We start from the raw sequence: 17,031 nt of genomic DNA on the forward strand, positions 1-17,031 counted from the left end.
AAAACATGCTCACATTTGCTATCTAGCTTCCACTGAAAAAAAATTTGAAATCCCTTTAAATTTTTACGTTTTGCCTTTCTCGTACAACAAAGTTGTACCAGAAGGCTATAATTTCACTCCAAAAGCCAATTTTTGATAGAAGGCTCGGAGACCCATAGTGTTATATACCAATCGACTCAGCTCGAAAAACTGAGCACATGTCTGACTGTGTGTGTGTGTGTGTGTGTGTGTGTGTGTGTGTGTGTGTAGCCCCGGGAATTTTTTATTCAGAAAAATATATTAAGCTCTTTTAGTGGAATGTATTAAACCGTCTAAGACGAATTAAGTACTGTCCATTTAATTCCACCAGTTAATTTTCGTTATCTTTGCAGATACGTATTTCGACCACAACTGTGGTCGTCTTCAGTGTCTTGTATCGAGTCAAGTACAAGACACTGAAGACGACCACACAGTTGTGGTCGAAATACGTATCTGCAAAGATAACGAAAATTAACTGGTGGAATTAAATGGACAGTACTTAATTCGTCTTAGACGGTTTAATTTTTTATTGTTAAACACGTTTCATATAGAAAGTCTTGACCGATTCGAGTGCAACTAGTTTCATTCGACGGAGAAACTTTCCTAGTTGGACACTATTGTTTTTGTTTGCTAATATCTCATGCGGTTTGAATAATATTTCTATTTTTCTTTTATCAAATACGCTGTGTACATGCACATATTAAATCATTAATCAATTTAGCCGTGACGCAATCCATTACTCTCATAGTTGAGTTATTTTTAAGCAGCGTGATATAATCGCATCAAAGCTATTAACCACCTAAATGTAGGCAATTTACGTTGCATTTACCATACTAATTCGAATTCAACACATTGAATCGAGAAAGGCATAAACACCACTGGGGGATAAATTTGGGTTTTACTTTTCTGAGAAGATTTTTCTGTACATGCTTCTATATGTTCTTCAATTAAAACCATTTGTTTCTTTGAAACAAATAAGAAAAATAGGCATAATTCCATATCATATCATTTGTTGTAATTATATTTTCAATATCAAAGTGAATTTGTTTCAAATACCATACATTTTATTTAATAATTCACGAGATTTCTTGATAGATTAATTCGTAACACACCTGCGTAACGCATACAAAGTGAAATTATAGACACTTCCGAAGGAAGGGTCAAAAATGAATTTCTGTCTGTCTGAACCTTATAGACTCCAAAACTACTGAACCGATCGGCGTGAAAATCTGTATGCAGAAGTTTTTGGAGCTGGGGAAGGTTCTTAGAATGGTTCGAGACCCCTCCCCTCTTTGGAAAAAGGGGCTTCCATACAAATGAAACATAAATTTCTGCTTAACTCGAGATCTAATCAGAGAATAAATCAATTCGAAACGAAGTTCGTCGGGTCTGCTAGTAAATAAATAAATAATAAGTACATTATACACATTTTATCAAAATTAAAAAAAAAAGTTTTTGCTTACAACTTGGCTTATAGCCTGAAATTAGGCAATAAACTGATGATTTGTCTTGATATTTCACCGTTTCCACCTGGGTGCCGACAACCGAAATTAGTCTCCTTTTAGAAAAGTGAAAATTTAATGCGACCGCTACGGTGATATTCAAAATTGAATCACAAAATAGAGTAAATTTGCTTTGTAAATACGTAATGCACTTACCTATGTATAATGTACTTAAATGCAATAAATTTCATTGCTATTATCAAAATAAATCTCGATATTTTCAGCCATAACACTCTCAATTCATATTTTAAATTTTGAATGAGTTTTTGGGTGCTGGCAACCGACCACCTTTTTCAGAATGGCATAAAAACAACCCTTACCAAAATGGTAATAATTTTTTTTCCAATAGATGGAATAAATCAAAACTCTTCACCAGCTATTAGCTTATGCCTAAAGGCTTAAATTGGTATGAAAAGTCGCCTCTCCACATCTCGATATTGAAGGGACCATCGAGATAGGGAGAGATCGAGGAATGGAAGGAAAATTAAAATGGGTACTAGATTCAAAAAACTCATTGGTATGAAAAACGACAACAAAACAAATGTCGTTTCCTGTTGTTGATGCGTTTGTTGTTGTCCAAAGATGGTCTAGTAGCCTAAAAATTTGAACATATCGACATAAGGAGAGTGAATCCAGAACAAAACATGATCAGAACACATCGAGATAAAGAAATATCGAGATACGGAGGTTATCGAGATATAGAATGCCCAAATGTATGTATATTGAAGGGACCGAGGAAACCATCGACATAGGGAGAAATATCGAGATATAGAACATCGAGATGTGGAGAGTCGACTGTATCACCACATTTAGGAAATGTAGGAAAGTTATGAACTATAAACAAAAAGGTTCCTTCAACCGACCACCTTCCCTTACTGTATAGAGGTCTACCGGTCTAATGAGCATTTGAGAGCTAAGTTGGTACCACTATACTGCCGTTATACGCATAACTGTCCCATGTATATAGGAAATCCCAGCAAACATGGGACAAATATGCGTATAACGGCAGTATACTCGATCTAAGTTTAATGTGGAGTCCAAAGTAAGAACGTTGCGTTTTTTGGAATTCTCTGCTGATATCGTTTCCAGCGGTCACCAGTGATCCCAAATACTTGAACTGATCCTCGAACACTTTGAACACAGTCTTCGAAAATGAAATGTAGCGAGCTGCGGAGGAGGCAAATGTATCACCAATTGCATCAGCTGTTGGGAGAAGCACACCGCGAAAATCGGACAACTCCAGTGGGCCAGATATGTAATTGGAGTGTTAGACAATAACTTAGTGAACACAGTTCTTGATAGTTTTTCGATGGGAATAAGAAAGGAAAGTGCACAGCTTGCGTAGTGGAGCAATCAAGTGGTAGAGTATTTGCTGATCCTTTGTAGACTGCGTAGCTGGTGACGTGTAGATATGGACCGTTTGGAATGGAGAAATCTTTTATTTACGGCACAGTCCACTCTGGCCTTATTTTGTAAATTAATGAATGATTGAGCAATCGATAACGTTGGAAAGAATTATCCCTATCAGCGATAATGTTAAATTATAGATGAACAATACTGGCCTGGACAGTTTTCAGGGTAGTAAACGTAGAATAGGTCCTGTTCGCAAAAGAAAGGCTCTCTTTGTTTTCTAGCTTTTTCAATTATTACAAGAATATACTAAACGTTACATTGGATTTTCTTGACTGTTATGTAATAACAATAGGTTTGTTTAGCGTGCTAAAGTGAAGATTTAACAAAAACCCAGATTAATCCACCTAGCGTTGGTGGTGCCTTTCTCGCATTTAGTTAAGACACCAACTTTATATGGGGTTTAAATGGTCCGATGTACCATTTTCTTCATAACTTTTAAACGCAATGACCGATCGTTATAAAATTTAATAGTGATCAACAAGGCTTTGTCCCCTGTCGAATGAAACTTGTTGCGAGAAAATCGGTTAAGGATTACTATACGAAAAGTTGTCTAATGTTTTTTATAGGTTTTGTGCACACACATACACACACACATACACACACACATACACACATACATACACACGGACAGACAGACATGTGCTCAGCTCGTCGAGCTGAGTCGATTGGTATATAATACTAAGGGTCCCAGAGGCTTCTATAAAAAGTTCGTTTGCGGAGTGAAATGATAGCCTTTCGGTACAACTTAGTTGTACGAGAAAGGCAAAAAGGCCAAACAAGCCTATCTATTTGCGGAAGAGATCCTCTCGTTTGCACATATGGCCTATTCTCAAAGCAATCTTACAAAGTCTTTTATGGTCGAAGTTTTTCAGCAATGGCAATTAAGAAAGTTGTTTATTTATTTATCAAATCCTAGGAAAACTCGGTTTCAATCCTAGAATTATATTAACCTAGTTTAAAGCTAGTTTCGCAAATGCTCAAGTAGTCAATGGCGTTGTCTAACTCCACAAACTGTTGAAGATTCTAAAAAAATAGACCACAGTCCCAATGCTTTTCGAACATAAACTGCTTTCATCATACTCTAAGCCTTCGCATTATATTGTGCTAGTGTTCGAATGAAGCTCCAACTGGGCTAGGACTACTGTTCACAATTTCAATCACCCCGTAATTGGACCGATAATTAATTTTGCCTGCCCTCTCCGTGCTCTGCTGTGCATGCCAGGCGGGTCTCCAAAATAGATGTGGCCAAGATGAATACACCACTAGATGTTCCAATCTGCCAAATTCACGATTCAGCCATCTTGGATTTTAGTATGAGAGAGCCAGCCGGTTTGTTTATGTTTTGCACCGAAAATGAATTTTTCACCCCCGCCTTCTTCTCGTCCATAAATTGAGCACATTGAAACACCTAGCTGTGTATTCATCTTGGATGTGGCCGCAAGGCGTGGCTGGGGTTCCGGAGAAACGTCACGTGGAGGAGCGCTTTTTGTTTTGCTACAGCAGAGACATAAACAAACGCAAACGAGCACGCTCGATGTGCTCCGGCCTCGGGTAATTTCAAACGATTTTTGCTTGATCCTGCCTTGACGGCCCCGGCCAGGCTCGTTGGCAACGATACCTACCTTTGGTGTGCATACGAGATGAGGGTTTGATGAATTTCCGTGGTGTGCGGTGATTTGTGTCCAATTATCGTTTGATACGGGGTCGTCATTCGTTGCATTTCGGTTTTTAGTTCCTATGTAGGTATGCTAATTCAGTGAGTGGGCTTGTAGGAGAATATGGCAGCACGTGGCTCCGCTTGTGAATTCAGATGGATAATGGGATTGAATTTTGATTGTACTTGCAGCTAACTATGATCCTGAGGACGATGAGTATGCCACCGAAAAGAAAACCGGCAATGGGTTCTACAACTCGGAGGAATCGGTACAAAACAACAATCCGATTTGCCGACAGCCTTCCAGCATAGGACATCACAGCTTGAGGTGAGTTTATAAAAAAATATCATCCTACTTTAAATCAAATCAGAACATAAAGATGAACCATAGAACCAAACATCTCAGCTTAGCATTATTGATAATGATCAATGTTATCACCGGATGTATCAATACTTAGCGCAAGTTGGATGAATCTTTTTTTCGAACAGATCCTTACGCACATAGAATCGCTAAAAGACTGGGGATTAATAGTCGGTTATTTTCAACTAATCATTCCAAGCTCAAAGTGAAACAATTGACAATTCAAATGCAAAAAAAAAAACTACTGAGCGAAAATCTGTCCAGAATGGGACTGAAGGCTACACATGGCATCGTTAGTGGAATAGGAAATTTTCCAGGATATTCAACTGACTGTTTCTGTTAGTAGTCGAAAAGAAAAGGCTGTTTTGCTGGTAACTGGGAAACGAAAGGATGGCAAGCTAAAGCATTGCACTGTGAGAAAATGTTATGCAAATTGTAACAATCTGTAACAAAGAAACGATTTATTGCCAGGCTAAAGTCAAAGTAGGGTCGAGAGGTTCCTCTGACCCGCATAAACGCTTGATCAACTTGAATTGTTATACGAAAATATGGACCCTGGTAGGGTGGGGCTCCCATACAAATGAAATACAAACTTCTGCAAAACTCGATAACTATATACGGAGGTTTTAAAAGACGAGAAAAGTTTCTACGGTGGTTTGAGTCACCCCTTTTGGAGAATCGATTTATTAACCCTCTTCTAAAAAATAGCTAAATGCAATACAAATCAGACAATCAATCAATTTTAGGCAAGATGAGGTTCGTTGGGTCTGTTTGTTAGTATATCATATGGTCGGGGTTCTGCGAAACCGCACCAAGTTCTTTTTTGACTGACTTGTGATATTTTGTTCGTTATAGGAAAATAAAAATTAATTAATTCATATTAATTCATGTACACATTTGGTATAGGATATCCTTAGCCATGGGATTGTGGGATATCCGATACGATTTAAGATCAATTGGATCTGCTGCACGAAAACTTGAGCGAAAAAATGGGTAATATTTCATTGACGCTTCGCGCGAATTGGCAGAACCATATTTCTCGCTTAACTTTTCAAAAGGACCTAAGTAACTTTTTTTTCATGAATTAATTTGAGTACTGTAATCAAAAGCTTTCATGTTTTTCTGTTGATTGCACTATTCAAAAGTTAAACGAGATTTAAAACGAACGGATTTTTTTCCTGGTTTCTCTCTAGGAAAGGCTTAAGACATTTCTTTGATAGCAGTGAGAAAGAAGTGTTCTATGCACAGCCAGAGCAGACATATAATGGATGGCCATTGCGGGATGTCAAAATCATCATCGGCGACATGAACTTTTGGGTAGGGAGGGAAGAAATGTACGGCCTTCGGACAGGATCGAATGACAACGGCCAACCACGCATACACTTTGCAGTATTCCGTGGAATGATAGTCTGAAGCACTTTCTTCCCCTCCGCGATTATCTACAACGCCACATGAAGATCACACAGCAAATAGTTTTGAAAATTCAATGACGTGTAAAATAGCAGCTGATCCTAACAAACGAATAAACATTCGATATTCAATCAAATTTGATTGAATTTTAAAAGCAAAATATTATTTTTAATTTAAAATAGCAGTCATATTGATCAAGCTTTCCGTTTACTTCCATGCTCCAAATATGTGCATGAAAATACATTTAAAATCACAACATATTTTTATCTGTGCACCTACTCAAGAAACGGAAAACCAAAACGACCACTTTCTAATCTACGGTACTCCTATGTATACACGGAAGAAAAAAAGTACCCAACGTTGAGTTTTTTTAACTTACTTTTAAGTTATTTTTTCTCTTCTCTTTCATCCACTCTTTCTTTTGTTGTTAAAAACAAAAGAGCGAAACAATTCAACGACGCCAGTTCAATACGGGAAGCCAACGTTGGGTTCATTGCCCGAACTCAAAAATGAGTAAATTAAACCTCCAGTTGGGTAAATAAATTTTCCGTTGGGTACTTTTTTAACATGGGAGTAAAGGCAAACTACTTCGACCCCATTTACTCAATTTTGGCTTCCCGTACGGATGTTCAAGGTTGGGTGAATTGAACTCACTTTTGGGTAGTTTATTTCTTCCGTGTTTTAGACTGGCCCAGGAAACAAAAAGTTGTCGAATTCCACGGGGCACCCCCCACGATTGTGTCTTTGGGTGAGAAAATCAATCTCTCAAAATTTCAGCTCAATCGCTTGTTGCTGACGCATTTGATTTGAAGTTTGTATGGGGATTTCAGTCAAAATATATGAGAAAATACACCTCCGTCACTCATTCGATCTGGAAATTGGTTCTGATTGCTCGATTAAGCTCAGAATTGCAAAAACGGCAGTTGGTATGCTAAAGAACAATTTCACAGAACATTGTATGATGATTAAATGATATATATTATTTTTATATTTATATAGTTTTCGGCTGATATGATTCGATCAATAAATCCAAAAGGAGAGATTGATTTTCGCATCCAAAGACACAATCCTGGGAGGGGTGCCCCTTGGAATTCGACGACATTTTTTTCTCCATATACGAAGCTGGGCCAGTCTAATGTATATGTTCATTTTTTTTTTGTATATTCAACATATTTGAAATCACTGATGATCATATAGAACAGCGGTTCTCAACCTGGGATACATGTACCCCTGGGGGTACCTTCGCCGGGCCCAGAGGGTACCTCGGACAAAAATGCGTAATGGCGTATGAATTACAATTTTAATCTTGTAATAATTGTCTTGTAGGCCTATTAAATCCTGCCCTCCACACCAGTACAATGGATGAAGGGCTGTGGGACAGAAGATCAAAAGGAAAAAAACATTATTTAAAAAATCTTCTATGCAATCTACCTGATTAGAACAGAATGTTGAATAAAATGTTAGGAATATGATTTTCAACTAAAATCTAGAGTCTACAAATTCGGTAGCCTCCATTTGAGAGATTTGAAGATGTTATCTCGAGAAGCTCAGTTGCTTCGATGCAAGAGAATTGGAAGCATCCTTCTACGCTTCTCGAAATCCTAGCAGCTCGGAGGACTCCTTTCAAGAGGTTCGGGAGCCTTCTTTTAAGCTTTTTTCTATAATGTTTCCTATTTTCTGCTTTTTAGAAGCCTCGGAAGGATCTTTTCAAGGGGCTCGGAAGGCGTTTTTCAACAGGCTCGAAAGCTTCATTTTAGAAGGCTCAGAAGCCTACTTTCAAGAGGCTTGGAAGCCTCCTTTCTAGAGGCCCAGAAGTCTACTTTTAGGTTTTTTTTTCTTTTTTCTCCTTTTAAAAGCCTCGGAAAACTCTTTTCAAAAGGCTCAGAAGGCTCCTTTCAAGAAGCTCGGAAGCCCTCCCTAAAAGAGGCCCGGAATTCTTCTTTCAAGAGGCTTGGGACCGTACTCTCGAAAGCCTCAGAAGCGTCCTTTCAAGATACTCAGAAGCCTCATTTTAACTAGCTCGAAAGCCCTCTTCCAAAAGCCTAGGAAGGCTTCTTCTAAGAGGCTCGGAAGCCCTTTTTCAAGACGTTCGAAATCCTCCCTTGAAGGGGTTTGGAAGTCTTTTTTTGAGAGGCTCGAAATTTATTTTTTCAAGAGGCTTGGAAGCATACTTTCAAGCAGCTCAGAGGTGTCCTTTCAGGATACTCAGAAACCTCCTTTTAAGTGGTTTGAAAACCACCTTTAAACAGACTCGGAAGCCTTTTTTCAAGAAGCTCGGAAGGTTCTCTCGGAAGAGGCGCGGAATTGTACTTTCAAGAAGCTTTCAAGCTTTCAATCGTCAAAAAAGTACTGTAGGAAGCTCGATGTATGAACTTAATTTGATTTGGGAAGTTTCAAAGAAAATGATAATTTCAGAAAAGTTTACCTACCTGGATACCTGGTTGGCTACAGCGTCGATACACCTATGCCTGGCGTATTGTAGATCACCATAATCGTTGGTCTTGAGCTGTGTTCCTCCAGTTTCCGCGAACGTTCAGGATCCCCATGTTCGATTCCACTGCGTGCAGCAAGCATGTTCGTGGCCTTCCACGAAGTCGCCGGCTCTTATCTGGTTCTCTGTTGAATATTGTTTGCGCTATTCTTTCTTGCGACATTCGCACTTAGTGACCAGCCTACTGAAGTCTGCCGTACGATTATACGATTCATAATATTTTCTTCTTTGTATACTTGATACCGCTTATGATTCATGCGTCTGCGCCACACACCATTTTCTAGTTTGCCTCCGAGTATTGAGCGCAGCACTTTTCGCTCGAAAACCCCGAAAGCTTACCGGTCCGCCTCTTTTAATGTCCATGCTTCATGTCCATAAAGAGTCAATGGTAGAATTAGAGTTTTATATAGAGCAAATTTCGTTTCTATCTGCATGTTGCGGGACCTAAGCTGGTTACGTAATCCGTAAAAGGCCCTATTCGCAGCAGCAATACGTCTTTTCACTTCACGAGAAACGTCATTGTCACATGTCACAAGCGTTCCAAGGTAAACAAATTCTTCAACAACTTCAGACACATCTCCATCAAGCACTACCTTAGCACCAACACCACTAGGTCTTCCTCTATCTCTACCTGCCACCATGTACATACTTTGTCTTGGTAGAGTTAATGGTTAAGCCTATCCTCGCCGTCTCCATCTTCAGTGGGACAAAAGCCTCCACTACTGCTCTGCGATCAATTCCAATGAGGTCTATGTCGTCCGCAAAGCCCAGGAGCATATGTGACCGTGTGATGATAGTGCCGTTCTTCTGCACCCTGCTTCAATCCGTTTATGGTCACACACGAGGTTGACACTTCGTCTGCAATCCGGATACTTTATTTCGAGCCATCCAGCGTTGCACGTATCAGTCTAATCAGTTTCGCCTGAAAACCATGTTCGGACATTATCTGCCACAGCTCATTTCTTTTCACTGAATCGTACGCTGCTTTGAAATCAATGAACAGATTGTGAGTCTGCAAGTTGTACTCCCGGAATTTATCAAGGATCATCCGTAGGCCAAACATTTGATCCGTCGTTGATCGGCTCTCACGAAAACCTGTCTGGTATTCGCCGACGAAGGACTCCTCGTATAGTTCCCGACGGCGGATCTAACCTACTCTGACGAGAAGTTCTTCGAAAGCGGGAGCTCTCCTGAATCCTGCCGTTTTGCCTCACTTTGCGGCTACGCGATCGCCGCAAGCTGACGTCGTTGGTAGCTGGCACTGACTTTCCCATACATAATCGAGATATATTTTCCGCGGCGGAGTACTCATGGTCTGATATCCGCAATGACGGCCTGCTGCGGCTCCGTGTGCCAACTTCGTTGTAGGATGTCGGATATTTTAGACATCACTCTTGCGACCGCTCTCCACTGTTCTGGGTTCTGGTACATTCTTCTGACGATGTTATCGGTGTCCATTCCGCATGCCTCCAACATCGCACTCCTTTCCGTTTCGAACCGGAGACATGTGAACAGGATATGCTCAGCCGTTTCTGTCACGTCTGGGTATTGCGGACAGGCGGGGGAAGCCACATGCCCGAATCTATGCAGGTACCACCTGAAGCATCCGTGGCTTGTTAAGAACTGGGTCAAGCCAACATTTAGCTCTCCATGAGGTCTGCTAATCACCCGCCAACTGTAGCTTCTTACTACCAGACTGATCGAATAGGTTGCAGTCGACCATCGACCTTCTCGATGGACTCTCCGTACACGATCATGGTAACATCATCGGCGAATCCCACTAACTTGAATCCTGGCGGGAGCTTCAACCTCAGCACGCCATCACATGTTCCACAGTAATGGACCCAAAATTGATCCCTGCGATTCTAACGGGGTGGTACCTCGGTTAAAAAAGCCCTATTAATCCAATACGGGCTCTATCCTTCTTTGCCGCAGTCTGGTCCACTCCACCTGTCCATCTCTTACGGCTTACTGTTCCCTCCTCTTGATCTTTTTTGGGACTCAGGACCACTTTCTAAGATCGGTCTTCATCTAGGCGAAGATCAGTCACCTTTCTAAGCGGAGGCACTGATTTTCACTGTTATCTAGAGTCGGCCACCTGCACAACCTTTTCCCGGTGAATTTCGGTTGCACATGGATCCCTACTATACAACCATGAATCGCAAGTCAGTCTCATCTGTACATAGCTGCCAGAAACACATGCTTGCGGACATATGTTGCTTTTAGTAGGGATTAAGCAGAGCCTACTGCCCAATCCCATCACATCCTAGACGGGCCCTATAACTTGCATTTTCCGAGGGGAGGGATCGCCAAGCCCTAGCTTATGATTGAACAAAACTGGTGTAAATTGCGCTACAACCTAAGTGAATGATGTTCCTAGATGTTCCGATTCGCCTATCCTCGTAGTAAACATTTCAGCAGCTTACATATTTTTCTTCTATGGCTCTACATTCCTACTGGAACTTGGCCGGCTTTTCAATTTAGTATTCTATTAGCATTTCCTCAGTTATTAATTGAAAGCTTTTCTATGCTCGCCATTGCATGAGTATGTATCTTGTGTGGCAATACAATGCATACACTATGCCCAGGGAGTCGAGAATGTTTCCAACCCGAAACATCCTAGACCGGACCGAGAATCTAACTCGCCATATCCGGATTGGTAATCCTACGCCTTTACTCGCAAGGCTACTTGAAAACCCAGCAGCTAACAAGCAGCTTACAAATGTAAATCAATAACGGCGCCTGCCAAGTTCCTACAGTTAGTTGGGAAAGGATGGGAATGTTAGTGTGTAGTAATTGTTGCTAAAAGAGACCGAGTAGTAATTGTAGAACCCACGACTTCCTGTTTACAAGGCAGAAGCGGTTGTCTCTGGACTACTGAGCTCGCGCCTTCGATCTGCGTACTAAAACACGAACAAACAACGCGCTCTGGACGCCAACTACAACGAAATGTTTGTTCCACGAGCTGAACAAAATATGTATTTCGATGAACGCGCGATCGTTCTGCGTGCTGAACAAAACCCGATCGGATGCGAAATCGCTTAGAAAATTCAAAGATCCACAATTTTGGATGAAAAACGCCCATGTGAAAAACAATGGATTGACTGAAATATGTGAAATGATTTTATTTTATGATTTTTGATGAAAAACATACCAATAAGAAACGATTAGGACTGTATTTGCATTCGATACAGAGGAATACAATTCTTCAAATAAATTTACAATATTTTACGGGTGATTGGTACGAAACATGTTTGCCTGATATAGTAAAGGCGTTTTGTTTGTCTTCTGTCTCATGATGAACTGACAGAATTTTGTTCCTTTGTAAAACTTTTCTTTGTCTATTGAATACCCCTGGAACATAACAAGAGCCAGAGTAAAATGTTAAGAAAATATGATTAGAACGAAAAAATCACGAAGCTGATTCATCGTGTGTACAATCTATACTCATTTCACAAAGTAACACTCGATACATTCTCATAAATCTCGTTACAAACCAACTTTGTAATTTTGCATAACTTTTTTTCAGTGTGCATAGCTTTACAATTATGCAGTCTGGCAGTTTAAGGAAAATGCATAGAACCGTGCAAAAGTGAGATAACGACGGCGAAGACGCCGCATTTTTCTCGACTTCACACATCGCAACACATAATTTTTATACAAAAATTTTCCACCGAATCAAGGGTGCAAGGTGGCGTTCTTTTCATCTCATTGCCTCGAGCAGTGCATGGTTTCTCAATCCTTTTTTATTTTATTGAATATGAGAAATTGTATTATAAACACTGCTTGTCGATACTAAAGACCGGTAAAATAAGATACAGAAGATAGAATAGTTCTTGATGTTTTATTCTAATCACATCCCGACTAGAAGATCATATCAAAATTATATCACCATATGTTATTATGTTATACTACATTTTTATAACAAAATATGTTAGAAACATGGTGCAGGATGTTGTTAAAATATCTAAATTTCTATCAAAAACTACACTACTGGAAACGAAAAACTATCAAATTTTGTTACAATTTTATCATAAAAATAACATATTTTGTTAGAAATTTATAGCAGGATCAGATACAAAATATATTGTTGTGCAGTTTGAAATTTTTACAGATCGTGATAGGTCTTCAGATTGTGGTCAACAATCAGAATTTTTGTTTTTGTCTGAGCAAGAATATTTTTAGAGAACATAAAACTAACAACATTTTCAAATTATTTCAGCGTTATTGTGATATCTATGGCTGGGAGACTTATAAGTCTATAAGCTATAGCTACATCTATTTTAATTGCCTACTGTTGGGCAATTCGAAGTTAAGCATTTTTTCAATCATATTGTGATAAAATCCTGTTACAACATTTGAAAGGTAATGGCTACTGAGAACAAAATTGTATCAAAATAAGTTATAAATATCACAATATGTTAAAATTGTGTTCAGTTTCTGTTATGCTCTTCTAGTCGGGATATCAATCATGTATATAGGGGCCTTTCACAAAATACGTAACACTGTAGGGAAAGGGAGCGGCCAGCTGGCTGAGCGTTACGATCCATTCAAGAAAAATGAATCTTCCATACAGAAAGTGTTACGAAGGGGAGGGTGGGGGTCCAAAATCTTCAAATTTAGCGTTACGTAATTGCCGAAAGAACACATAAAGGTTCCCCCAAACACACGCGATGCGACAGTCGCGACGCGATTCTATCGCTTGGCGACAGCGTTTCTGTCGTCGGTAATATGGAAGCGTAAATAACACATTGCCTGCAGCGACCCAACGATAGAATCGCAGTGACTAGTTGTCGCCGTCGCGGCGATGAAATCGCTTAGGTCTGGGGGAGCCTTAAATCGTTTTTGAATACATACTTAAAATGAATGGTGATTTTTTGAAAAAATCTCCTGGTCTTATGAATTGTACGACATATAGTTTGCAACTGCTGCACTCATGCACTCAAAATGGAAAGGGGTTTCCCGACTTTCGATTCAGAATATGTTGCGACAGCCCGAAAAAAGTAGCACTCGTTTTGTCTATTTATTTAACTAAATCTCATTATTTCGTGATTCGCTCAGCTGTTGTGAATTAATTTTCTTCCTGCTTCTTTCTGTTTCGGTTTCTCTGCAGCTCGAAAGTCCACGAGGATGATCTCCGCCGGGACATTCAAACCAACGTGCCCATGCTGGCGCCGGAGGTGATGGCCGTGTTTGCCAACTCGCAAATCTTCCAAGAGCATTCCCCCCCGAAGTCCGTCACCAAGAGTCCCGCCTCGGTCAAGTTTGCCATCTCGCCGGATTCGTCGCCGATAGCAGCATCGACGGTGCAGTCGCAGGAGACGGACAAACGAGAGGATGACTCCGACAAACTGCTGAAGCGGCTCGAAGGTAACGATTGTCACTAGCACTTCTACAATTCACAAACTGCAACTCTCGCCACGCGGTGTTTGGAAGCGCACTCTTCTTTTATCACAAGCAACACACACCTCTTCAACAAACAAAAAAAAAGTTGGTTTGCCGATATCAGTATGCATGAGATACACTCGAAATTTGTTTCATCAAAACTCCCTAAAGGACATTCAGAGTTTTTCGCGCATGAATAGGGCCCTCAGGGTTTAGCATCTGAAGAGTTTAGGGACATCACATTGTATAAACTTTACCATTTGTATGTGTTATGCTAAGAACTTTCCTTTTTATCACATTGATAGAGCGTAGGATAGTGAATAGTTTAGGTCAGTAATTGCATGGAATAAAATTATATTTTCAAAGAACAATTGGATGTTTTAACTAACGTTTTACAAATTACACTAACAAGGTGAGTGCATAAGTTATTATTGTTTGTAGCTTATTATCATACATTGTTTTCATTGTGTCACGTTTAACAGCATACCTCTCATATAAACATACATTACATGTAATTTTTATAATATTGTAACTTCATTGAGTGTTGTGAGATTTTATTCACTAATTTTACTGACTGCTATACAAAAAAGAGTGAAACATTCCAAATTACCAATCAATCTCAATCAATTGATTTGCATCGTGTTTGCTGATATCAAATTCAAAACTAGCAGAAAAATCAGTGATGAACATTTGAAGATCAAGAACACATCAAATGTGTAATAGTTTGACTAATGCCTTATGAACTACTAGACAACAATAAATTCATATCGTCAGAGTAAAAAGCCATTATATGAGCTGGAAAATCTATAAATGTCATGTTGAACATGATATTGTATTGTGAAAATTACCAAATTTGTTCAATTTAACCTATTTGAACAATGATGAATTAGTTCTCACGCTATTCATTACCCAATTCAGATCACGACTGGTGTAGATTGGTTTAAAGATATTGGCGTAACTACTAGGGGCTTTTAGCCCCATATACGACCAAACTACCCCCTAGAATTGTTGCTAATTTGCATAAGTATTGCACATATCAAGCTCTCAAACCATATATGGGCGTAACTGCAACTGAATTCTTTTCATCACATTCGAGACCCTACTGCAAGTTGAATCTATTTTATCAAGTTTTTGAAAATCTAGCAATGAATCTCCCAATTTTAGCGTCTATGCTTGTCCATATTTCTAAAATCAGTATGGCAAAAGGCATCTTAGCTTTAATTTTTAAACACCTAAACTGCCGTTCTACGCATAACTGTCCCATGTATATAGGAAATCCCAGCAAACATGGGACAAATATGCGTATGACGGCAGTAAACACCTTAGTCAAAAAAGTATTTGGTAAATGTAGTAACGGACTTCTTCCTGCATAACTGGTATCAAATATTTTTCACGATGAATTTCCTCCTTTTGAGAAAACCAAAACCATACCAATTTCTGGCGGTTAACTCATGCTGGATATTTGCGCGTATACATTAGCGCCTGGGTGCTGGCAGCGGCCGGTGGAAAACCAGCTACTGCTAATATTTAATATTTGTATCTGGCTTAGAAACCTCGCAGTTAATAACTGTGGAAGTGTTTAATGAACACTAAGCTGCGAGGCGGCTCTGTCCCAGTGTGGGGATGTAATGCCAATAAGAAGAAGAAGAAGAAAAAGAAGATCTTGCGATAGGAATGCTATTCACGAAGGGTATTACGCTCTTTTGTTTCTCAGCAACAAACAATATTGCTTATGGAAGTTATAGTAGGAAAAGTTGCCTAACATGTACGGCCTCTTAAACCGCTGAACGTCTATGCTTGTCCATCATTCAGAAAAACCACAGTTTTCCGTTTCCAGCAAGGCGCTTGTGCCGCGATCAACCGCCCAGGAGTTGAAATCACCTGCTAAAACAACTTGGTTTAAAGTGATTATACAACAAAGCCACAAATCGGCCATCTTGGAAAGCAAGTGATTGAGAACCATAGAGCGCTTACGAATGAAATAATAACAGGTCGGATAGCTCACTTATGCTGAACAATCGACATTAATTTAAGCACTGTATAAAAATCGTGATTTAGGCTTTTGGAAATGGAAGTATAGCCCTCTCCATCCCCATCAGTGTTGGTGCTGTGTTTACAAAATTTTCCTTTGTTTGCTGTTTGAACTGTCATATTTTTTTTTTTTTTTTCCTGTTCGGGTGTGCCACTGCGACCAATTATTAGATCTATTGTAGCGTTACCCGTATCCTTAGTGTTTAAGTGCATGTCGAATTACTCCAGTGCTATTAAGAAGCAATGCAGTATCGGTTTCGATACAGTTGTTGTTTTGTTTTCTCACGACCACCATGACAAGGTCCCGCTATTTAGACCCTTCATAGAGAGCAATCCCATTGAAGGCGCGCCCCTTATCAATAGGAAATCAATCCTTTCTTGAGAAAACAGAACAGTAATACTGTTTTTGGCCATGCATACCTCTCATATAAACATACATTACATGTAATTTTTATAATATTGTAACTTCATTGAGTGTTGTGAGATTTTATTCACTAATTTTACTGACTGCTATACAAAAAAGAGTGAAACATTCCAAATTAGCAATTGATCTCTAATTGATGTGCATCGTGTTTGCTGATATCAAATGTCAAAACTAGCAGAAAAATCAGTGATGAACATTTGAAGATCAAGAACACATCAAATGTGTAATAGTTTGACTAATGCCTTATGAACTACTAGACAACAATAAATTCATATCGTCAGAGTAAAAAGCCATTATATTAGCTGGAAAATCTATAAATGTCATGTTGAACATGATATTGTA

The 17,031-nt window shown here is 39.4% G+C and overlaps 1 protein-coding gene across 3 annotated transcripts in view; it reads left to right on the forward strand.

Annotated features, from left to right (window-relative positions):
- LOC134211973 (uncharacterized) overlaps positions 1-17,031 on the forward strand; it is a 106,923-nt gene that overhangs the window by 76,671 nt on the left and 13,221 nt on the right. For all 3 annotated transcript variants that reach the window (XM_062689404.1, XM_062689405.1, XM_062689406.1), the window contains 2 exons: positions 4,780-4,915; positions 13,963-14,219. In XM_062689404.1, the coding sequence (XP_062545388.1) occupies positions 4,780-4,915; positions 13,963-14,219 (393 nt within the window). The remainder of the gene's footprint in view (positions 1-4,779; positions 4,916-13,962; positions 14,220-17,031) is intronic.

Source organism: Armigeres subalbatus, chromosome 2 (genome assembly GCF_024139115.2).
Source record: "Armigeres subalbatus isolate Guangzhou_Male chromosome 2, GZ_Asu_2, whole genome shotgun sequence".
Classification (NCBI taxonomy): domain Eukaryota; kingdom Metazoa; phylum Arthropoda; class Insecta; order Diptera; family Culicidae; genus Armigeres; species Armigeres subalbatus.